The sequence below is a fragment of the Perna viridis genome, chromosome 12, assembly GCF_037379345.1.
Source record: "Perna viridis isolate PV_CMFRI_1.1 ecotype Kerala chromosome 12, ASM3737934v1, whole genome shotgun sequence".
Taxonomy (NCBI): domain Eukaryota; kingdom Metazoa; phylum Mollusca; class Bivalvia; order Mytilida; family Mytilidae; genus Perna; species Perna viridis.
This window is the reverse complement of record NC_142456.1, coordinates 29,862,053-29,887,105: the sequence shown is the minus strand read 5'-3', so window position 1 is coordinate 29,887,105 and position 25,053 is coordinate 29,862,053. Positions and strand designations below refer to the sequence as shown.

Here is a 25,053-nt window from a genome sequence, read left to right as displayed (position 1 = left end):
CATATTATTATGGATCATATTTTTCAGGATTTATCCCCCATAAAAAAACTAATTTGAGAGTATTAGGAAAAATGAAGCATTGCTCTCGTGCTGGTGATAACATTAAAATTTCCCAGCTTATTCATAATTTTGATCCGTGTAATTAAGACCAAAAGAAAATTATGTTAAGCACTATGCAACATTATAACTCTCAAATGGGGTCTCGTGTTTTTCTAGGATACATACAAATTTATATCGCTAAATAGATAACACGATTCAGGTGGCCATTCTATACCCCATAAGAATTCAAACAAAAACAATTTATTACACATGGTTCGCGCAGTTGTGAAGTAAAATCGAAAATTACCACTGGTATAAGAACATTTAGAACTTCGAAGCAGAAAGGTAAAGGACAGGTAAAACAGATTGATTGATTGATTGATTGATTGATTGCTTGATTGTTGGTGTTCAACGTCCGAGCAGCAATATCTCAGCTATATTCAGACGATGAACATGAAATGGATGATAAAATGAACATGAAATGAAGATGAAATGAAAAAAAGGGATGGGACACAAGGATAATAGGGTCGACAAATTTTGATTGCCACTAGAAAAAGGAAGGGATTGGTAAAGTCGGGCAATTTAGCCTCCTGTGTCGGAGCGCAAAGGTTCCTACTCCTATCGAATACCGCAGCAGGGTTCTTTAACGTGCAAGGAACGTGGCATCTTTCCTAACACGGTGCACCACTATGGTTTGCGGTCAGGTTTTCCGTATTATAGCCTGACAACCCCAGCATGTAACACGCCAGGGGTACCCCATTCCACCACTTGGGGCACACATCGCAGTTGCTCTGTGGGCAGAGCACCTAGCCCCCAGCTAGGTTTCTGAGCATTATTTAGTCGCCTTTTACGACAAGCTTAGCGCTGCTGCAGGCCTATTCTTTTAACACCTGGACCTGCACGGGGCCAGGTAAAACAGACAAAATGAATATAAAATCAGAAGAAATATACAAAAAACTAAATGGTATATAATTCTTATCTCAGTTAAAATTTGGAAGCTAGACTATTTATTAGGGGGACCAGTGGCGATTAGTTTGTAACTCGATAACACCTAACAATGCAGGAGTGGTATTAACTTTATGGATGGTTTTGCCAATTAAAAGAAAAATTACATGAAAAAGTCTCATTTATTAAAAACATTCACATAAATGTAAGATTTAGCAAAAGCAGTGATGTTTCAACATTAGTAAATACGAACCACCAGAACATTTGATAAACCTGATTCAGGCCGTCAAAGCCAATCAAGATTTCAAGACTGGAATGCAGAATTCAATTGTTGAAGATGAGATGGTTGGATTATCAAACGTGTACACTCAGATGATTCTTGGTTTTTATGATTTCTTCTTTGCCATCGCAAAGCCACTTACCTGTTCCTGAATTATCTTTACTTTGTCTCCTGGAATAAACATTTTTTTATTCCTCAAACCAAAAAGTTTTGGCGGATCCAAGGGGTCGGCAGTTGGAACCTCGCTTTTCGGAAAAAAATGTTTATTTCTCGGGGCAAAAGTTAAACAAAATTGTGCAAATAATATCCCGTAACCTCATTTATCTGGAACCCCTTTCAAAATTTCTGGGTCCGTCCATAATATGGCCATATTTTGGTACTTTTAAGAAAAGCTAGAGTAGAGGTAATCAATAGTATTTAAGTAATATATTTTGATCAGCTGCTAACTATAGGTTAGAGAGCTTTATCTATGGCTCGCTAACCCATAGATAACGGAAAATTAATTATCAATACCGTTTGCTATTGATAATTATTTTATTTAAAACGCCATTTTATATGAATTTATTTACGTATTTTCCATTATCTATGGGTTAGCAGGTGCTAACTATAGGATACCGTAGGGCACCTGAAATTAACCAAAACCTGGCTTTCTATGGGATAACACCGTTATTTATGGGTTCACAGACCGTAAATAATGAGGTTTTGGTAATTTTGCGTGTCATATTTGGACCCATAAATATCCAATATGACATAACCGAAATAACTCTTTGTGGACCGCTGAGGCTATATGCCTATCTTTGCCTATAGTGATTTTCCTCCCTCCCGATTCATTATGCGACGAATCCGTCTCCTCTTTAAATACGATTAAAGTCGTGTTTAGCAAAGGCAATTCTACGCTTGTCACACTTGACTGTCTTCAGCTGTACGAGGGTTGTACATGTAAGTACGGGACTGTAACTTCAGAGTGTCGAGGGAACGTGTCTAGACAGTTACACGACGTTCAGTGGCGGCCGGGAATGACGGAATGACATGGAAACGAAACCCACCATGCAGAGTCGATAGATCAGCTGTAGTGTTCACGTAGCTGCAGAAGTCATGTTTCAAGAATTACAGTACTTATAAATTCAAATTATAGTCGACTAGCATGTATATGTTACAGTACAGTTTTACTTACTGTTATATACGAAATGTTTTTTGTACAATAGAACTGCATTTCATCACTTGTCTGCATGCTTCTTCCTGATTCTCATTTGGAAAGGTTGTCTGCCTGGTTGTTTTGTAGAACTTTTGAATAAAAACTGATAGTTAGTGAGTGTAAATTAGCATTAGGCCCCAACACAACTGGACCATGTTTAATCTCGATATAGGCTACCCTTTTCACTTCAATTTCTACTTAAAAGGTGTTGCTACTAACAAATATCGATATTAGATATAGAGAGAATATTAGTGAATCGCGACTCGAAAGTTAAACTTTAAAGTAGTTCTTATTTTCCTGCCTTGCGCCGATTCATAGGGGCGTACATGGCGTACAGCCTTCCGAAAATTGGGGGATTTTTTTGCATAAAATCTTAATTTTCACAATAAAGTCCTCTTAATTGTTCTTGCCTCGCTGTAGTAGTCCTTTAGTTCAAATTATGCCATCAATCGTGGATCCGTCCCTGCTTGCTATAAAAAATACAAACTAATATACACCTTATGCAATTAAAGTTGCATGGCATAGCATATTAATTATATGCTTTATGGACGTCCTGTGTTTATTTTTGTCTCTCTTTCTTAGTTTATGAATTACATATATTAAGGACAATATTTACTCTTGTGTAACGGTGTCCTTTTTTGGTCAGTGTTGGCTAATCTACGTCAAGTCTTGCCTAACATGGAACCTTTTCCCATAAATAAATCAAAGATGACACCGGAAAGACAATGATAAACAAATATATACTAAAATACTATTTGGCCTTGGGCGGTATTATTTTAAGTTTTCTCTTGTTATTTTCAATTACACGGTAGGTGGGCTGTGACCAAATATGCTAGATTTTTCAGCTATAGATTAAATCTTTCCCTTCCCGGCTAACATTCATAGGCTATCACGTGGGTTGAGTGAGAAATACATCTCAAGTTTTATTCTTTTGTTTATTGTGATTTATATTAACAATTTGATATTTTATTTGTAGTAATGATTTGAATACGAAAGTACAGTTTGGGGATTTAAAACCGTGACCATGCTGTCACCATGAACGAAATATTTCAATTTCTTCTTTTATTTTCTGTGTTCAAAGGAGGTAAGTTGGTTTGGTAGGTTACGATATTTTGATCCAAGCGTCTATTAATCGGAATTGTCAACTAAGTGCAAGCATCTTACTGCCCCCTTATATTTCTGCTTGGATTTACAGAAAAAAAGACCGGCTTTTCTTTGCTGTGCATGGCGTGTCTCTTACTCGTCTTCATTTCTCCAAGATGGATACAGGTTCAGTGTGAATATATCCCTCTCCCCGTTTGAATAATTCATCATCCGTCCTAGGGATGGATCCAAAGAAACGCTTATACGGCGTTTGCCACCTCCTAGTTTTGGGATTTGTTTTTATTCTACACCCCTGTAAAAATCGCTTTGATCGTCCAGTAATTCTATATCTATTTTCACCACCCTTAACATCAAATCCTTGTTCCTCCTCTTGTATTCTATGAGTGTCAGCTTTCATTTTTTCGTATATGGCTTTACAAACTGAAATCATAAATAATATTGCATAAATATGCAATTATTTCAATAAACATATATTAGCTTCATCAAGGAGTCAAACATTTTTAAATCTTGGTTTCATCAACGAAACTTTAGATCACTAAAATGCTTTGATTTTGATATCAGAATGTCTCAAAATAAAACGTTTTCGTGATTTTTTACATAGTTGTGTACCCCCTTAAATCGTTTATTAAATATTCACACCGGTTTAAACTATTTGAAGAGATCTGCAATTATGAAAATATAGTTCTTATCCGTTAATGATTTGAAGAGAGGTGTAAATCATTTAGACTTAATTTAAAATGAATTGCAATGCGTTTATTTTCTAAGTGAGGAATAAAATGTCCTCTGGATTTGATATGCATTAATTAGAACTACTATTTCCGCTACACTAGAAACATAGTTTTTTGTTTAAGGCTGAGGAGTTCCTATTGTTTATGCATATCTGGCGGTGGCGGATCCAGGGGGGCGTAAGTAGCAGGGGTTTTTATTTAAAAATTATCATTTTCATGTGTACAATTGACTTTTCCTGAAGATCCCTAGCTGGCACCCCTATTTTTTAAATTGCCTAGCTTTCCCATGGCAAATCTACAGAAACTAAAAAAAACGCTATTTTTTAAAAAGTTCATTTGACTAAGCTTCGATTTAAGTGATGTTTTGTGCGGTATGAATGATTTATTGCATGGTTCAATAGATGTTCTTTTCGCGCGGTATGATTGATTTGAAGAGAAGTTCAACGGATAATTGGCCTGACTCGTGTTCTCCATTTATACCATGGTTTACTCCCACCTAATCAACGTTTCGAAAATTTAAATTCCCAACTCGCCAACAATGTTAAAAACTAATGTCAATTCCCACTTAGCCAACAAATGTAAAGTGACTAATTTACCTCTAATATATTACCATAAATATTCAATTATTTTACTTCAACTAAAAAAAAATAGGAACCATAATGCAGTTAAAACAATTAGTTTAGAAATATCATTTTCAAGAGAAAAAAAAAATTTTTTGTGAAAATTGGCAAAAATGTATTCCTTTTTATCATAGAATATTTTGTATGAAAATTCACTATTAGATAAATTGCTTCATACTTTAAGTATCAGTCTTTATAAAAATCAGACAAGAGATGATTCATGCATGTCAAAAACCTACCGAATTTAGTTTTATTTCTTGTTCAGAAACAGTTACTGATTATATAACCAGTCTTAGTTTTTCATTTGGTTGTTGCGCTTTTGAGATAAAAATTGTATAGATTGTACATGAAATTGGCATCTTGCAACAGTTATGGATCTAGATTTGGTTTCATTCGATTGATTTAAATGGGAGATCAACGCATTATTTTCTAAAAAGTGCAAATCTGAATGCAACTTAATTTGAAAGTACAGCATATTTAGACTGAAAAAGCATCGTTTGTTTGGTGGGTTTTTCTTCACTATGAATCAATTTACCATTACCAGTGATCGTCTGAATATAGCTGAAATATTGCTGCTCGGACGTTAAACCCCAACAAACAAACAAACAAACAAACCATTACCAGTGTCTGAATTTTATGTGGACTGGTACTTAAGATAATTAAGATTCACATCCACTTATTATTAATGAAAAGAGATTGTGTCAATGAAAAGATTGGCTTGACCAACGATGACAAATGCACAACTTCAAGCTGAATCTATACATTTTTTAAAATAATTCTATCAATTTCTCTTCTTATTAATAACTAAATTATTTTGTCAATTTAGATTTTGTGCCCCTATAATATTCATTTTTATATTTCATTTTATGTATCAATATTGTCGCGTTCTTTTCATTACTGAAATACATTTATATATTGTGGGAAACGGTAGGACAAAGATGGCGGCAAGGTTGAGGTACGGTGAAAGTTACGAACTTAAAATCTTGAGATAGACAAGTAAAATAAAGAACTTTTACCATAATGATACCAAATTTTGAAACACAAACTATTGTTAGTGTGTATAAACGATGAAAAGACGAACAAATGGAAAGAAATCAAGACAGAAAAACGAAAACGTAAACAAGCTGCGAGCTCAAACACACCTTCGCCCTGACCTGATAAACACAAATGGAAAATTATGAAGTACCATTCTGTGTAAGAATCGGGCAATGAGTGGCAACTGAAAGGCTATTAAAATAGCTGTCTTTATAAAAAAAAATCAGACAGAAGGAGATTCGTGCAAAAACCCACTGAATTCACTGTAATACACAGAATCAGCTACAGATTACATAAACAATCCTAGTTTTTCATTTGGGTGTTGCGCTTTTGAGATAACATTAATACAGATTGTACCTGAAAAAATCATATTTGCAAGAGTTATCGTTCTTCATTTTGTTTGATTTGGTTGATTTTATTGGGAGGTAAATGTATGAGTTTCTCAAAAGTACAGATCTGAATATGGAAAGGACAACTGTTACATAAAAATATAGCACATATGTAGATCGAAAAACCATTGTTTGTTCTGTGGGTTTGTACACCATGAATCACTTTAATATTGGCAGTGTCAGAATTTTATATGGACTGGTACTTAAATTTATCCTGAAGCTTCTGTGACGTAGATAATTTTGGACTGCTTATACAAGAAAAAGTGCGGAAAAATTTCCCTACCATTTTCCATAGTGCATTTCAACTTAATTTGACCAATTAGTATCTTAAAAAGGCAAAATTTATAAACACTTTGATGTTTTTTTTTCGGAGGATAACTGGCATACTTGGTTAATGCAATAAAATCTGTGTTTTTCCTTCATGTGCCACACGTCCGAGTTTTAGATACAGAAGTACTTAAAGTCTTGTAGAATTTTACTACCTTCTGATCAGTATTTTAATGAAATAAAATCAATAATTAATTTAGTTAATTACTAAATAAACAGTCTACCAATTCCCTCTTTGCCAACAAGTAAATTCCCACAAAATGGACATCGTCCTTTTGCGCCGATTGGATACAAGTATAGTTTAGTTACGCCAACATTTTTCGAGCGTTTTCCTTCTGCGCCACAACTCTTGCGCCAGGTTGCTTTTCGATTTTCGTAGTTAAATTGCGCAAATAAACTAATGCTCTTTTCTCACCAGAATACAGGTAAATTTATATTTATTATTTCATATTAGTAAAAAATCACGAATTTAAATTGGATAAAACATTTACACGTGGTACTTACTGGCCTAGTATGAAGTTTTATCTGTCAATATCATAATGTGATGATGCCGGCGGTTACATCCCACTTATTAAAATGCATTCGTGATCAAGCAGCTGTCAATGTAATTATGCAGAAAAACAATTTGCATGGCTTTCTGAAAAAAAAATGAGGATATGGGTTCCTCAATGAAATAAACATAATACTGGTCAATATCGTGATATTAGGACACTCAGTCTACGATATTGACCAGTTTATCAACAACTAATATATTTATATTGTTTAGTGCTACATTGGATCAAAAATCTCTTTATACATATAATTGGTTGTTCATCTCTTTGGTAAGTATCATTATAAATATATAAGAAATATTAAACTTTTATTTTAGTTAAATAATGTAAATATAGACCCTACTCCTTTTTCCGGGCTTGAGACCGGTAGGTTTCCAAGGTGCGGTCAATGTCAGGACTTGATAACAACATTGGGATATCGCCCTCTGACAACAGTGTGCATTCTTTCTCCAAAGTCTTTATTTTATGATCGCTTTACTTAAGATTTTTACATTGTTGATGTTTAATTTCCTTATTTGTATTTGGCGCAAAAGGTAGTCTTTTTCTGGCGGAAAAGGACTACACGGAAAAATTTTTTTGGCGCAATTTAACTACGTTTTTTTATCCAATTGGCGCGAAAGGATGATGTCCCATTTTTCCTAGTGACTAGTTGAATTAGGCCAAAAATAAAAAGACTATACCAATGGCGTCAGTTTACCTGTAAATTATCTTTATATATAGGATATATCTTAAAATGCCTAAATAGATCTTTAGATCAATCCAATAAGTATAAGTTTGACTCTATTGCACTGACCAATAAACGTGTTCAATAGGAGAGTTCGCCAATCTCATTAGTGATGTCATATTCACTAATTTGCATATCATTAAGTGTCAAATTGGTTGGCAAATAAACAACTAAATGAACAATTGACAATTTCATGATTAGAATCCCAATTTTCAAAACTTTTTAACTTTGTTATTTTATATTCAATTTTGGTTCTGTAAAATGTTTTATTTAGATAAAACAATTCATATTATGAAAAAATAAACTTGTAGTGATATTTATAAGTAAACCTCTACATTTGTATAAAATTATAATTAAAATCTTATGTACATATAGTCTAATTACTGAATATTTATTTAAAAATTCCATGGATAAAAAGAATTTTATTTGCTATGTTGGGAACCAAAACAATTTTTCAATTATCCTTAAAAATGAAAAATTTATGGTGATTTGAAGTTGATACCCTATGCCACTCAATGGATTTTTTGCCAACCAAAACCAAATCACAGGTAAGTGATGACATTACGAAGAACTCACCTATTGAAAAAGTGTAATTATAAGTACAATAAACTTACAAAAAATACCGAAGTTATAACCAATGAAGTCGAGATGAGAATTTTGTCTTAGTGAATCATTCCGAGAGCGGTATAATAATATTTGAATGTGCAGCGAACTTGAAATTTCTATCAGCGAGTGTATAAAGTCCCTGTGTCTACGTAATGATATATCGAAATTTCTGACGGCACTTTCAAATGTTGTAACAAATTCTTTTCTCGGTTGTATACCTTTCACGGATACAAAAAGGGTCATTACATTCAATTAGTATTTTTTTCTGCTACCGGCCAAATCTGGTGATATCTATCGGAAATTATTTACACACCTAAACAAGAGTTGCCAACCGCCTGTTATGGTTTAATCTGACTCGGACATCTTGACTTAGATTCGATATTTATAATATATATCAGCATTATAATAATATCAAGATAATTGCGAATTTACCAGTATTTTGAAAAAAAAAGGAAAATAAACTGGCGCAAAATGATACGTGGCGCAAATGAGTTGTAGCTTAAAAGAGCAGTGCCCGCCCTTTTACTGGAAAATTTGTCATTTTCATGTGTAAAGTTGACAAAAAATGTGTCTAGGTCCGGCCCTGAAGAGTACCTTTTTGGCGAGAAGGGAGATCGCCCCACAAATATGAATAAATATCTAATTTTGGCCAGGTGGGATGACACCTATACAATTAGCCCCAAATAAGCGTACATAGACTCATACCTGAGAAATACAATTTAATTCGTATTAATTTACCAGGCGCGGATCCAGAAATTTGAGAAGCGGGTTCCAGAAAAAGGGTTGTACGCTAATATATAGATGGCCAAATTTTGCAAAAAAAATGCAAATAGTGAACTAACTAATCGGGGGCTGGCGGTTGTAATCCCCCTCTTATGTACACCAATGTTTATATATGCTGTGCACGTTACTACTTGTATTATGATCTCATATATCCTGTACATAGGCAAAATTATATCACATGATTATCGTGATTTTCATCTGAAATGAGCAAATGAAATTTGAGTTGCCCTGAAATCGAGACTTCACCTGAGGTTTGTTCTAAACATATTTTATTCAATAAGATGAATTGGATTGGATAGCAGACTTGAGGCCTTTTTGTATAACCTCTCCATATAAGGAATACATATACATATAAAGAAGGATAACTCTATTACATTATTTAGAAACGCAAATAAAAATATGACCTTTTGTATTATTATCAAAGATATTTACTGCAATCTATTTTGAAAATATAAAAAAATAAAATAAATATCAAATAAGTGATTATTGAGAACTCGAAATATCATATTTATGTCAGTTGAGAGATAACGCATGCTACCAAATATATTTTATTATTACACTTCTTTAGAAGAAAATATCGATTGTAATGAAATTTGAGCCGAGTTTGTAAGAAATCTAAAAAAAAAAATTATGTGTAATTTATCAGTTTTGAAAAAGTGCATAGAAAACTGAATTTTATCTCCGTCTTTTTGCCACTTTTAATAGCTTTATCAGTTGGGGTTGTTTTAAATTTATAAAAAATGCAATAAAATATACAGATTTAAGTCTGTCAACAAATCTGAAACTACCATTACTTATTTTAAGTAAATGAATCAATATGTACTACTGAAATCTTTTGGTACTTTTTTTTTTTTTTATAAAATCTTTTACCGCCAGCATAATCTTCACTTATTTTCACAGTTAAATTGTTCATTTCCAAAAAAGCAAGTTTTGCAGGGTGTAATAGACCTGCAATTCCATACAAAGACTCTGAGGTTAACGTTCATGTGAACTTTTCATATGATAATGAGTGAATTTCACATAAAATCACACTAATTTCAGGTGAAGTTCACGTGAACAATTTTCACTTTGTGCAATTATTAATTCATTGTATAATTTTCTCAGCGCAAATAGCAATATACTGCACAAGAACATAAACGTTCGTTTAAATCAATACAGGTAGCAGGTGTACTCAGGACGTAATATATTCCGTAGATAATGGGAGAGAATTTAACGCAAATGTTAAAAATATGTTTCGCCTGTTGCACATCGACGCTATTATTTAAAAATTGATTGATGTTGACATTGTTAAAATTTTATTTATTTTAATATGGACATTTTATAATATCAATACAACCATTTGACATCACCAGTCGACAGATTCCTCCCGTATATATATAGTTTATTCTTTGCAACTGTGACGAAGTCAATAGACTGTGACTGTGAGCTCATATATGCATGACAAACAATACGGAACTGAGAAATACTGATGCATATGTAACAACATACCAAACACAATTGACCTTATCAGAAATTGCAAATTCAGTATGCCGTGACTGCGGGGGTATGAAACAGATACACAATTGTGATAAAGTGGTACTACAACTATTGCATACCAAATATGATTGACCTAGCACAAGTTGTTCGTATCAAATTGACCTAATCAGGAAACTTTTAAAACATGAAACGAAGTCAACAGACCGTGACTGCGGAGGCAATGGATACAAAATTGTGGCACAGTGAGGCTAATGCAACGGCATACCAAATATGATCGACCTAGCATAAGTATTTCATATCAAACTAACCAATTCATAAATTTTACAAGCTAATAAGTAAAAACACGTACACAATATATAAAAGTAAGCCATAATGGTTATTGATTTTTTTCACTACGTTAAACACTAACAAACGTCTTACCAAATACACATTGCTGAATGAAAAAGATCTGCATTTTTAGTTAACACATATCAATAGACTGAAGTTTCGATTATTTTTTTCAGTATCAGGTGTACTGTGTTACGAATGTGTTTCTTTAAACGAACAGTGGTGCAAAGAGCATTTTTCTAAAGAGGATGTTCCACGCCATTCTGAGAAACTTATAAATTGTACTACTAACTGTATGAAGCTCATCGCTCATGTGAACGAAGAAAAAGGTGAGGACTTTGGGAAAAATGACCAAGTTAGATATTCATATACAATGTACCATGTGTAATGCAAAAAGGAAAACATACAGCTAATGCACAAATGCACATGAAACGCCTGCCCCTTTTTAGGTCACCTGATCATAGGCCATGTCAGCTATTGCCATTACGTGGCGGCCGTCGTCGTCGATAACAATTTTTCAAAAAACTTGTCCTAGCTCTGACACTACTTGACCAACTGGAACCAAACTTGGTATGAATGTCTCTTGGGGTATCCTGCATAGAAATGATGTGGGAATTTTTGATTCGTCGAAAAAAAAACAAGACCACCGTAACTAAAAATAGAACATAGGCGTCAGATGGTAGTTTTTCGCATATATCTCAAAAACCGTTAAGTTTAGCCGAATTCATTTTATTGCTGAAATGATCCTTATCATCAGGCTTACAACATTCTGTAGGGGTCAAAGTTATCAGATGAATCTTTGAAAGAGTTATTGCCCTTGAAATGTGAAAAATGATGTTTTTTTTTTACAGTTTTCATCAAATGTCTTGAAAACTACTATAGATTGAATGAAACTTTAAATTGCTGAAACGATCCATATGATACGACATACAAAGGTTTGTTGGGATGAGACTTATTGGACGACTCCTTGTTAGAGTCATTTCCCTTGAAAGGCAAAATATTATGTTTTAGCAGATTTCAGCCGATATCTTGAAAACTATAATAGATAGAATGTAACTTTCAATTGATGAAATGATCCTTTTAATAAGTCCTACCAACGTGTTCATTGCGTCAAAATTGTCGGACAGTTCCTTGTTAGAGTTATTATCCTTGAAAGACAAAAAATTAACCAGGTGAGCGATTCAGGCTCCTGTGAGCCTCTTGTTAATGTGTCATGTACCATAAAATTAAGAAGGAAAATCGGGAAAAGATGGTTTCTTTAATTTTGATAATCTCTTGAAACACCTTTTCTCAAACCAGAAACAGCAGTTATTGAATTTCAAGGGTAAGTAAAGCCCACATGCTTTTTTTTACTTATGCTTATTTCTGTTTTGTTTTATTTATTTGCTTTGCTTTGTTTGTATGTGTGTTTTTTTTGTATTGTGTGCCCGATTGCATGAAATACACAAGCGGTTTTTCATTGTTCATCACGTCCTGTTATGTTCCAGAATTTTACGTGAGAACATGTGACATTACCCAGGGTACACCTGGTATGTGTGTAACAGCCAGTCAAGTATTAGGAGTTCCGATCAGTACCGTATGTGTATGTGGAACAAATAGATGTAACTCAACGAGTCTCAGAACTATGAATGTGTATTTTGTTATTTTTTGTACGTTCCTGACTATACTTAATTATTTATTTTATCAACACGAATAAAAGTGATACTATTCAATTTCTGTGTTTGATATGTTGCAACTTGCTTCTGTTTACTACAAAGTGAGAGGTTGGAATTCCGTTCTCCCATACCCCAACGTTAGGATGGCTCTAAGTAAGAAAATATTTTGACAGACAACCTCTAGCATTACTGGAGTAGCTTCTGTTTAGAAAAAAATTTATTCAAAAAGGAAGAGTATAGTTTCCGACGGCGGGAGTTACAAACGAATATGTTTGAACTTGCTTGAATAAGTTACCGAATAAAATTTCCTTTTTTTTTTTTTTTTTGAATTGACAAGATTTTTAGGCACGACATATCATACTAACCAAAAAATATTGGTACCTTCCGTACCTTGTTGCTACGTTCCCGGTAAACTCTATATGCCTAATTAGTGCGCCCATTTATAGTGACCGCGTTTATAAATACATTTTGTTGCGTGTATTTGCAACTACCAATATGAACTGTTTGTTTGTCATCATTAATATACCGGAATCACCAGTTATAATATTTAACTATAGAAATGTCTGCTATACCCAGAGAGTGTCAAAATGCCCAATAAAATTCGCCGTTTAAAGAAAAATATTTATGCCAAGAGTTAAAACATCAACGAGTATTCAAGAGTGTGACAGGATAGTATAACGGGTGGACGGACATCTGTATCGCTATATACAATGTACTTTGTTAGTATACATCGTTATATTCAATCAACCTTAATTGTTCTAAAATTGCAAAGTGAGCCCACTCTAGTCAGTTGAAAACAGGTCTGCCATCGGCGTAATTTATACAGTTTTCGTTTTATGAACTTTCATACTGTAAAGATACATAAATCTGACGTGTAAAAGTTTTCCATTTGTCATAAAAGATGATTTATGATTTTCTTTTTTTTTTTTTTTTGTAATTCTTAATACTTTTGTTTTTGCCCGAAGTCATATACGTCGGTTCGTCCAAAGGAGACACCGAATGCACCGGAATCCCTTTTTTTATTTAAGACAATTTTGTCAGTATTGTGCATTTTTGGCCGAATTCAACCATAACAGTCCGAAACACCACTTTCCAAAAGTCGGTCGTGTTGAAAGGCGCGTTTAAATAAATATGCAAAGTAAAGAACCAAGACTTCGCTAGATTTCCATATCTTTATACTTTTCGACACAATCAAAATGAAATCTGATGAATATTTACATACAGGCATTTTTGGTGGATGCTTTCGTGCGTCAAACTATTTACCGCGAAAACTTTTTCGACTACAAGTAAATTGAATGTGACATGCAGTATCATGATGACTTGTGTCTGCCCTTTTACAGTTTAGTGTAAACATATTGATTTGCTCAAAAATACAAGCAAGGGGATGGGACTCAAGTTATAACAACATTATGAAGGTCCTCTCCCATACAAACAATCATGATTACAAAGAATGCATTATCACGGCAATTAGATTTAACTAAAAATAACAATGGAAATGAAACGGTAGTGCAAATTAAGATGAACGATATGAAATTAAAACAAGAAAGTGGAATAAAAGGGGGTCTGGCAAAAGGGCGGGGTGGGAGTAACGTGAGAGATAGTCATTTCATATATACATGTACATGCAGTATTATTCAAATCTGTTAGTTTGTTTGATAATATGATGAACACAAGCATTCAGCGTATGTAAGGTTTTCGTCACCAGTCAACAGAAATTCTATCGTTACGTTAAAACTGCCTAACCATGCCCACAGAGAATTTCTCTGTTCATTATACAAATTGCATTCCATAAAAAAGTGGATGCTATCTTCGAAAGGATGTCCTCAACTACAAGAAGGTGTTGCGTAAATTATACGACGAAATATGGTTATTAAGTGGGGGCATATGATCACTTAAGTATTGTGGACACAGATGGTTATGAATGGTGTAAAACATGTTAAGACGTTTGAATCGTCTTCTATCTTACAATAACTCCCAACCTGTTTCATAGTAAATCGATTCCCTACTGGCAAAAAAGGTAATCCTGTTACAATACGCCCAGCTTCAAGTTGCAATTTTTCTAAATTGTTTTTAACATCAAGACCAGACCCGTCCCAGACTTCTGAAGCGTATTCCAGGAATGGACGAATGAAAGTTAGATAAATATTAGCTAAATATTGTCTACAAAGAACATATTTAAGTTTTCTTTTACAAATACAATGTTAAATCAGAAACACAAGTTACTTTTTAACAGCACTTAATCAAAGTACTCAGTTTGCTCTGTTCACTTCAAATTATCAAAAAGTGGATTGTATAATATTATTATAGGAAAAAATGATTTTTAAACCACTCCGTGGGAGACGGGGGTATACAGTTTTACCTTTGTCCGTGTTTCCGTAACACCTTTTCCGTCACAGTTTTTTAGCAACCACTCATCAGAGCGGCTTGAAATTTAGACATTTGGTGGTATTCATTTTCAAAAAAAAAATCGACAACAGCTTCCTGTTTACCGAGGACGTATTTCCTATCATCATGGTTGAAAGTAGAAGTATCACTGGTGAGACATCGCTCACCAATTTTGTTGGAAGATTTTTATCTGTTAGACACAAAGCTTTTTATAAAGATAGTTTATAAACCGAGCAGTCACGACATCTAGACAAGATAAATGAAACTTTTTTCAACTTTTAAGACACAAAGATTTGATGACACACATTTAAGTAAAAATATGCATGTTAAATCAATCTCTCATGTTTTTTTTCTGTTTCACCAATTTCACTACATAGCATTTGCTTCCGCATATCATAGGATTGAACCAATATTTTTACATGTATATGTATGTCTAAAAATCTTTAAAATTAGAATCCTCCCGAAGCCATATAAGAACATTGTTGGCTTTTGTAGCTAAACCACTGTTTAATCCTATCAAAGCATGTAAATTGTCCAGTTTTGGCTGTCTATATATGACCATACGATCAGGTCAGAGCAGCCCAACCAGTAGTAGGACATACTCTGAGTTTTATCCGATTACCCAAAGGCTGAGTTGTGTCACATTCACAGTACTAAATACAGTTACTAACAGAATCCCGACAAGGAGCAGACCTGAAAGACTCAAAAGGGTATTTAAACAACTTGTGTCTTTCAGTACTTTTGGACTCCGTATACTTGTTCGATGGTGAAATCCGAGAATGAGAAAGTCCCTCTCTAATTAAATGCAATGCTATGAATTATCCAAAATAAACATGAACAGTAGAATAATAAAATCTTTGCTATCTAAACTTAGAAAAGTACTTATATGTTACACAGTTTTCAACAGGTATTGTTAATTGTCATGTGCTTATGTATTAAGATAACATTTGATAATAGGAATACAATTATCGGAACTAAGCCTGTTACAATGATTTTAATACTGTTTACAAGTAATACTGTGTAAAGAGAGCATTGCGCAGCATATGTTGGCAGTATTTGTTGCTACATATATTTGTCATGCAATACCTATACTTTTCACGTTTAAACCTTCTTAAGTACGTAACATTACTATAATCATGTTGAAAAACAGCAAAAAGGGGGAGGGGGGGCAAAGCATCAGGACAAAGAGCTAATTGTAATTTCTTATCTATTCATCATAAGCTAACTCAGTACAAAGTAGACTACAATTATATGTACATATTTTATAAATCAAATCTTATTTAAGATATGAAATGACTGAAATGATACATGTACTTCAAATTATAGCATATGATTTTAAGATAATTTTCTCTTCAAAAGGAATTTGAAAAGAAAAAAAAGACGAAATTGCACTTTTTTCAAAAGTATCAAATAACAGATTACATAATAAGTATCAGTATTACATAGTGAAGTAGATTTTTTTTTACAAAAGTAGACAATTGTTTAAATGGTATCTCATAAAACATAATCTGTTATGTTTATATATGCTCCATCTTATTTCCGCAATTTCGCAGAAATAATATTACGTTTCTACACAAAAATCTCTGCCTCTTAAACTTTTATCTAATTTAAAGCCTGTTTTACATCTAATTCTTGAAATAATCAGGCAAATTAAAGAATATATATATATATATAAGAAATATCAAAATATGACATGATGTTTATCTGGTGAAGGGTAATGCAAAGGTCCTAATTAAAGGGGACAGATGCACAGAAAAACTGCAAGTAGTCAGGATCTATGAAGAAAGAATGATTTTGTCCATTAGGGGATGCTTTGTGAAGTTCCCCTCCTTTTAAAAATTAGTTATTTTACTGTTCCCGAATGGCGGCCCTTTCAGCTTCCGCAACTTTTCTCTAAGGTCATGTGAGAAATTAATACTCATGGAATTGCTGGCGACTGTTCGACCAAACAGTCCGATGAAACAAGTGGTCAAATAGACTAAGTGCGAACTTATTATACGGACTTCTAAATGAAAAGAAAGGTGCAAAATTTCTCTAGCATACTGGTTTTGATAAACTATTTATTCTATGATAACCATTCCATTTCACGTTTCACTGATCGACAACATATATGTCCAGTGTGGCGGACGGTTTTTCAACAAACGGTCGGCATTCCAATGGGACCAAATTGTGCTCCTCTACTTGTTGACCTATTACTTCACTCTTACGAGACTGACTATAGCTGATCTGATCCGAAATAAAGAACATCGTCTAGCTAGATCCTTTAATCTCAGTTTCCGCTATACAGATAAACAATTCTAGTTTCGGGATTTGATACATCGCATCTACCAAAAGAACTTGAGATAAAGGATACTACATACACTGTAAAGTCAGCCTCATATCTTGACTTACACTTAGAGATCGATAGCAAAGGAAAACTCTTGACCAAACAAAGTTTTATGGTCGTCATTATGAACTCGTGGATTGTTACGATGTATCCATATGCACAATGAAATGTCATGAAAACTGATTTGTTCAACGTGTCGTAGTTTTCCTTTCCTACCCGAACTTGACTTTTAGGAGCAACTCGGCAGGTGTTTCTAGAAAAGCAGAGGTCGCTTACCCTATCGGTGCACCTGGTCCATGCTTCCAGGTATTACTGGAGTCCGAGTTGGTCATTTACTTTTGTTACATTGTATGTATTTTTTTAGTTATTTTGTGTTCTTTGTTGTGTTTGTCTTTTTTCCATGCCTAGTCTTCGTCTATATTTTTCATTCTTTTGATTTCTGATAGAATCTTGATTACTCTTTCCATTGACGGTGATCTGTGCGTAGAAACTTGATCGTGGATGCTTGTGGGTGCCACTGTAAAATCCGATTTACAAAGAACCAAGACTTCATGTGATGCCTAGGTCAATATCAGCCACTGTCGTGTCTTCATTGACAAAAATGGAGAACATTTAGGTACCAGTATCGTATTGCATATCCCTGAGCTGGTGTACGTCAAAACATGGATGCTATAAAAATATAGTGCATTTTCCTTTTGCCTCTCTACAAACTAATGTTTTGTCAAAAGATATGAACAATACTTAAAAAATAGAGCAAACATCACACTGTAAGATGAAGAACTTTTTTAAAAGAAAATCTAACATAATATCATAAAAATGTTCCACTGAAAAGGTTGGTTTGGTGAGTGCAAAACGAAAGTGAAAGTAGGGAAAATGGCTATTTATAGTTCCAGGCTACTTTTCTGTCCAATCTTCGTGGACTCACCCTATTTTCTTTGCGGGAAATTATTTTTGCACATGTCCTTAGAAATGCTACATAAGCGAAAGTTTTATTGAATCAATTTACATATTTTTTTTTAAAAATCCTAAAAATATGCACTTCACTATAGAAGTCTATGGGAAAATTAATACGATACTGAGACCTTTACACGAACTTATTGTCCAAGAGTTATCCTTCTTTTCATTCGAAGATAAATATTCTAAATAAAGTGTCAGTTCGGTATATCATACTGTGATTTCAAACCTGCTACGACATCTTTCATTTTTCGGGGTCAAGGAAATTTTTTTAACATTTTTTTTAACATTTAACATCTTTTTTACTTTGACTTTTACCGTTACTGAAATAGAGATAGAAACAAATCTGTCGCCCTTCAGAAGGATACTATTGCCCCTCTGTATAGTAAAATTTAATTTTCAAGAGTATGATGACTTAAAGCAAATGTCATCAACTGCCTTAAATTTTCATGTTACTGGTATACATGCACATAACAGCTGTTACATCTTAATGCATGATTGATTAATCAATCAAAATTTCATTCAATCAATCAAACAAATGGAAATGATTATCAGAGGCACAACAGACAAAAGAACCAATACAATGTATATATACTTCCACAGACAGTAAAGAATTTGAAAGACTTACGAAAAATTATAAAAGGGGACATAGAGATATTTAATGTCACGACACTTCAGAGAAAAGGCGTATAATACTTTTCAAAGCAAGCTCGTACACACCCAAAATATGGAACGTCTATTTTAGTCCTCTGACAAAAACTATCATTATTATTCGTACATGTATAAGATAAGATTAGATAGTTTTATTCGCCATGCAATCATGGACCCTCTTTGCCAATCTGATTAAAATACACGGTCTGACATGGAAGGTAGCGTAATTAAAGATTTAATTTTAATTAGATTGCCTCTTTGTTGCAAGGATTATATATAGCACACAATACTACCCCTGCTATAAATGTTATTACACAAAAAACTGTCTTTTTTTTTTTCAAACAAACAAAGGAGGAGTCTGTCAATTCAGGACTTTATCTCTCCTAAGTTTTATCAATTCTTCTGTTAAAACCTTGAATAAAAAGTTAGCCAATGTTTTTTTTCCAATTACAACAGTATCTCCATTAATCATCAACCACAAAAAAAAAATGGAGGTTTCATCGAAATTCATAAAATGTTGACAATGGTAGTCGACCAATGAATATAAATTAGTGCATATATTCTTGTAAAAAGGACATTTGGTTAAGAAATGAACTTCAGTTTCAATGTCAATATTGTGCGCAAAAATTGCATGTTCTCAAATTACTGTCCACAGGTTTATTGTATGTCCTTCTCTTTTCATTCTTAGATTGTTGTGGGCTGATACGAAATTTACAGATTATAATTCTTAGCTTGAAAATTTCTAAATTTAAGTTTTTTTTCTCTTTGGAAAGTAAATTTGAATGAGAAAAAAAGTGTCTTATTTTCCAGTTATATTGTCCTTTTTAATACGAAATACATGCATTTGGTTACAAAACGTAAGCAACGTGTTGACTTGGAAAAATTACTTGACTCCAAGTAATTTCTAAATATATGGGTATATATATTAGAAAAAAAATAACGACACACTTAATCCCTTCCATTTTGTGAATAAACAATGTACATATATAATGTTATATAAATTATATATAGCTATGAAATTCAATGACCTTTTTATATAAATGTAGATGCTTTTTCCGGGTAATTCCGATATCAGACTAAGACTTACATAATTATAGGCTAATATACACATTTGATAAAATTATTTTGGGTACATACACCGGCGAAACCGGGTTGAAATCAGGAAAGATTAACTAAGATAGCGGATGCATTTTAAGTTTAAACCCTCACTGAACAGTGATCGAACTTCATCACATTTATAAAAAAAACTTAAACTGCGAACGGAAATAACAAATTAAATATTAATAAAGAAAGAGTGTGCGTAAGTATATTTATATCGGAGATTAAAACATCCTAAATGTACCCCATTTAATTCTGGTAATGCTACCCACATAATCAAATTTCTCGACACTACATGAAGACGGAAATACACACTCGGATTCTGAGGCTGGGTGTCTGAATCATCTGATCGATAAAAAGAGGCAGAACCAAGCCATTTCTTAGTTTTATTTTAATTCCGGGTAAATTTACGAACAGCATGGTGATGATTTAACAGTAATTAGTGTATATGGGTGTATTGATTACCATTAATAAGTGTGGCGTTTTCCCTATTTTATTTTTATAAATTGATTTTTATGAGAAATTCTGTATTTGTTGTTTTTCATATCGACCTTCTTCAAAACATGGATTCCTTTTTACAACTCGTAATCAAACAAGTTGAATGGTAATGCTATTTGACTGATGGAGACAAGAGTATCAATTATATAAAATCAATTCACCTTTTACATCATTACATATGACTTCTTTGTTTCTGGAAAACAAATATTTGAAAATCGTCCATATAAAACTGTTGTGATCACTACTAAACGATGAAGATTTTCATAAAATGTCACATTTTCCATGAAAGTCAAAATGTACCACAAGAAATGGAGCTTTGTATCTATCGAGTGTTTCTACAACTGTTAGTCAATGGTGACCATGGATACAGGTGCGTTCGTGTGAGTGGTGGGGTCCAGATGTAGGAAACTCATATGTTGGGCAATTTTGTAAATTTGATCAAACTAGTAAGTAATTGCATGGAACCCCTTTTTTATTGAACTCCTCTGGAACCCCTTTCAAAATCTCTGGGCCTGCCTCTCTGTTCGATAAATGGTGTAGGTTCAGCGTGAGCAACATGCACGATTGTTAATCAATTCGGAATAAGTAGAGGAATATTTACCGTGTATGGTCCATGAAACACTGATTTTTTTACCAGTGATCTAGCTGTTGTAAAAGGGGGGGTCTTATCCCCAACGGTAACACACCAAAACACACACACTCACACACACACACTACCACCACCACCACCACCACCCACCTACAAAAATAATTAAAATAACCTGAACAAATATATGCGCAAAAGATACTACATATTTATCGGATTCCATGTGACTTGTTATTATAAAACTTGTTAAGTTTGCACAGATAAGTCTATACATGTATATGAGGAAATTAATTATGAGTAATTGAGATTTGACCAGAATTTCCATTAAAAAAAACAATGCTTTTCACAGTTTGTAAGGCAAATTTTATTTGGATGCGAAAGACAATAACAAGAAGTTGAGATAAAAAAGCAACAAAAACACAAAACTAATAAAACACTATTAGCTGACTTAATAGTGACAGGAACATTATGCGTAGTAAGGAATCATTTAATACATCACCCGTTTTCAACATCTAAGTGTTGCACTTTCGATATATTTTCTTATGTTAAAATTGGTCGTAATTTTTTAGACAATTTCTCTTACTAAGTTAAAACTTTATACTTCTCACTTGATTACGAACATCCATATTTTAATCAAGTTTAAAAATATATATATATGTCATGCAGCAATCTCAATTATCTGAATAAAACAATAATAAAGATTTTGTGAATTCCTCAAAACAAATAATTTATTACACGTGGTCTTCTTTCACTTTCGGTTTATCTTTTAAAGGAACTTTAGGGTAGCACTTAGCTTTTCATGACATTAAACTTAGTTCCTTACCTTATCACGTGTTTTTATTTTAACCCTGATACTGAATCGAAAATAAAAATAGTAACACTCAAAACGGATATAAATCAAACGTAATCATAAAAGGTTTATTTACCCACGTTGTGATATTTTAAGGTAACATTCCATTGCTACCCTAAAGGGTTACCCTGGTTAGGCCTCTCACCCCACCGCCAGGGGTCGCGAGAACAACCACATTGTCGTCAGTTTTAAACATGGCTGCACCCGATACAGACGTGACTTCGAATATTGAGCCGATAAAAACACCCGCTAACTTAGAAGATTTATCGAAAGAGGTAAGTGTTTTTTTTTCAGAAGAGTGACATTTTCCCTCCCTTTTCATTGCTTATTTGGTGAGTGTTAAGTCCTAATAGTGTTAAAATCGGCGAATGTTTACGAATATAGGGTACACAGCTGTTTCATTATCGTGTGCATGTGTTTTCTCTTATAAACCACCCTGGAAAGCGCAAGTAGATTATTAAATGAATGTCGAGGCTTTGCATGAGTTTAGAAGGCTTGATTAGTGGCTTGTCATGGACTAACATAGTTTTATTTTCAGGGAAATCTTATTAGAATAAGAAATATCATAGGGTAACGGTTCGGGTGTTTTGAGTGCATTAGCCCGTGACTTCGCCAGCTATTTGATTGAAATCGCGTTACTCATGCGTGAAAAGTAGGCGGAGCTACATTGAATACACATTCTAAATTGTCATATATAATTACATTGTTGTTTTAAATAAAACTGGTAATTTCTTTAACAAGAATGTTCAATTATATTTCAGTTTGGTTATAATAAATTTGATTATTAGGGCACATTTATATATTCCATGATTTTTTCTTGCTTGGCTTACAATTCTCTTTGCTGGTCATCATACAGTGTATGAGGCAAACTACATTTGTATTTGCCAATACATTGTTACATGTTCATATGTACCACTAAGTTTTGTTTATATGAAAAAGTATAAAGCTTTCTAAGGGGGGTTGCAACTTGCATGAACTGCAAATATTCTTTGTGACATTATTTCCTGGAGTTGTTTGAGATATATAGGCTGTTTTAAACATGAATTATTGGGAAATTTAATTCAGTTGAAGACCACAGTATTATAATGAGGACATTGGAAAAGATTTTTCAGTACATGTACAATGTATGTATATGTATAGTGATGTTCTTTAAAAATCCAAAAGATACAGGTTTTTGTTAATGTTTGTAAATAATTTGGAGTAGGCATTATCTGTAAAAGCCAGCACTGTGAGACTCCATACTTGAAAATTCATATCACCCTCATGAGCAGCTCCAGTAATTCCTGTCTTGAATTTTCATAATTTGTACATTTTCAGTTCAACTACATGTACATGTAGCAGCCAGCAGAAATGAACAGCGGAGACAATTAAGATATGTACACACATTTCCTGGACTTTTCAAACCATATTCATATTTTTTTTTAGAAAAATATAGAAAAGACCTCAGGACTTTGAAAAGATTAACTGAATTTTTACTGAGGCATGATCTTTAATCAAACATTTTTATTTTTTGGTTAAAGAAAATGTAAAATTTTCTTGGTAAGGATAGTCAATTTTTGTTACATTGTACTTATGGGACTTGATTTCTTTTTCATTGTATGTGTACAATGGGGAATACCTTAGAGCTCACACCACTTCACAGTGTTTGCTCTAAGTCAAGTTGACCAGATTGCAGTCCTGTTTTAAACTACATTTGAAAGATTAAAATGCTCGCCGTTGCTGTCAGGATCCATTTTAAAGAAATGGGTCATACTGTCACGACTGTAATAATCACGAAGAGAATAACTGAATATTTCTTTTCTTTATTAATCTGTATAGGTATAAATGTACTTCATGGCCATGTCATTTGACCCAAGTCCTCCAGTTACATGTATTTTTTAGTTTTGATAGAGAACCTACTCTGTACATTAATTCTCTATGGAACTGAAACTGCATGAACATGGAGTTCGGCCTACATGTAGTTTTGAAATGATAAACATGAGTGAGTCAATGACTACCTTTATCCAACTATATTCAGATGTATATACAATGTAAACGTGCACATATACATATTATCTTTTTCAATGATGTATACATACATGTATGTACATGTACATTGTACATTTGTAAAGGTACAAAAGTTCTGTGGCTTGAAACATTAATGTATATTTTCCAAAGTCATTAGGTTATTCCTTGTCCTTAGAATATAGACACATTCCGATTTACCCAGTTCCATATATACACAATGTACATTGGACTCCACCAAAACAGTTTGTTTTCATGATATTATGAAATTACAAAAAATATGCATGCATTTCTATTGCATACAATGTACATCTTCTATTGTAACTTCTTTTGTATTTATTATTTTCGAACGCAGTCGGTTTATTTTCGCTTTCTACCCTTTGACCTTAAAAATGCTCTTCTATGGAAACTCAAGTCACATGATCACAATTCTGTTTCAACATTGGCCAAATACTGATATCGTAGTGGAGTTTGAAAAAACTGTATGGAAAATTGATATTGTGTGCCATGTGTTATTTCCTGAATGAAATGTAGAAAATTATAAGTAAAAATAACAAAGTTTTACTGCATAAGCTATCTTTTTCTAATTTTAAAGAAGTACTTTCCCTAACTTAAAGATAGTACTTTCCTTGACTTGCATTTAAAACCACATGTGAACAAAATACATGTACTTGCAGAAAGATTGTAAAACATTAATTACTTATCTTTTACTGTTGTTAATGAATATCTTTTTTATGAAATGTACATTTGTAATATTATACTAAAAGATATAAAAAAAAATTACAATATATGATTATGATATTCACTGAAGTGCAACATGAACATATTCATCTGATTAAGTTTTATATTATTGTGAAAAGTATTTAACCCTTTTGTCTATATCATATTCGTATTTTTATTGACTTTACATACTGAGT

The 25,053-nt window shown here is 33.2% G+C and overlaps 2 protein-coding genes and 1 long non-coding RNA gene across 4 annotated transcripts in view; 2 read left to right on the top strand and 1 right to left on the bottom strand.

Annotated features, from left to right (window-relative positions):
• The first annotated feature begins 3,424 nt into the window (after positions 1–3,424).
• On the top strand, positions 3,425–12,841 carry LOC148601967 (UPAR/Ly6 domain-containing protein qvr-like). Its single transcript, XM_088554358.1, has 3 exons — positions 3,425–3,543; positions 11,306–11,458; positions 12,617–12,841. The coding sequence occupies exons 1-3, from the start codon at positions 3,495–3,497 to the stop codon at positions 12,823–12,825; spliced, it is 411 nt and encodes a 136-aa protein (XP_088410484.1). The 5' UTR covers positions 3,425–3,494; the 3' UTR covers positions 12,826–12,841.
• Positions 3,537–22,206, bottom strand: LOC148601966 (uncharacterized). 2 transcript variants are annotated; one of them, XR_015916976.1, is made up of 4 exons: positions 22,106–22,206; positions 20,858–21,435; positions 7,167–7,299; positions 3,537–3,983 (listed from the first exon to the last, which is right to left on the bottom strand). It is a non-coding gene; the product is annotated as an uncharacterized LOC148601966 (long non-coding RNA). The 2 variants fall into 2 exon arrangements; XR_015916977.1 differs by having other exon boundaries at positions 21,298–21,435.
• A 6-nt stretch (positions 22,207–22,212) lies between these two features.
• The window catches only part of LOC148601965 (uncharacterized), a 37,501-nt gene continuing 34,660 nt past the window's right edge, over positions 22,213–25,053 (top strand). The window contains exon 1 of the mRNA XM_088554356.1: positions 22,213–22,407. Coding sequence (XP_088410482.1) covers positions 22,327–22,407 — 81 coding nt within the window. The 5' untranslated portion in view covers positions 22,213–22,326. The remainder of the gene's footprint in view (positions 22,408–25,053) is intronic.

What these genes read in the sequence shown, in the direction of transcription:
- LOC148601967 (XM_088554358.1), top strand. Translation starts at nt 3,495, where the DNA reads ATGAACGAAATATTTCAATTTCTTCTTTTATTTTCTGTGTTCAAAGGA. An exon ending in ATTTTCTGTGTTCAAAGGAG is followed by an intron (nt 3,544 to 11,305) that starts GTAAGTTGGTTT and finishes TATTTTTTTCAG; the next exon opens with TATCAGGTGTACTGTGTTAC. An exon ending in TCATGTGAACGAAGAAAAAG is followed by an intron (nt 11,459 to 12,616) that starts GTGAGGACTTTG and finishes GTTATGTTCCAG; the next exon opens with AATTTTACGTGAGAACATGT.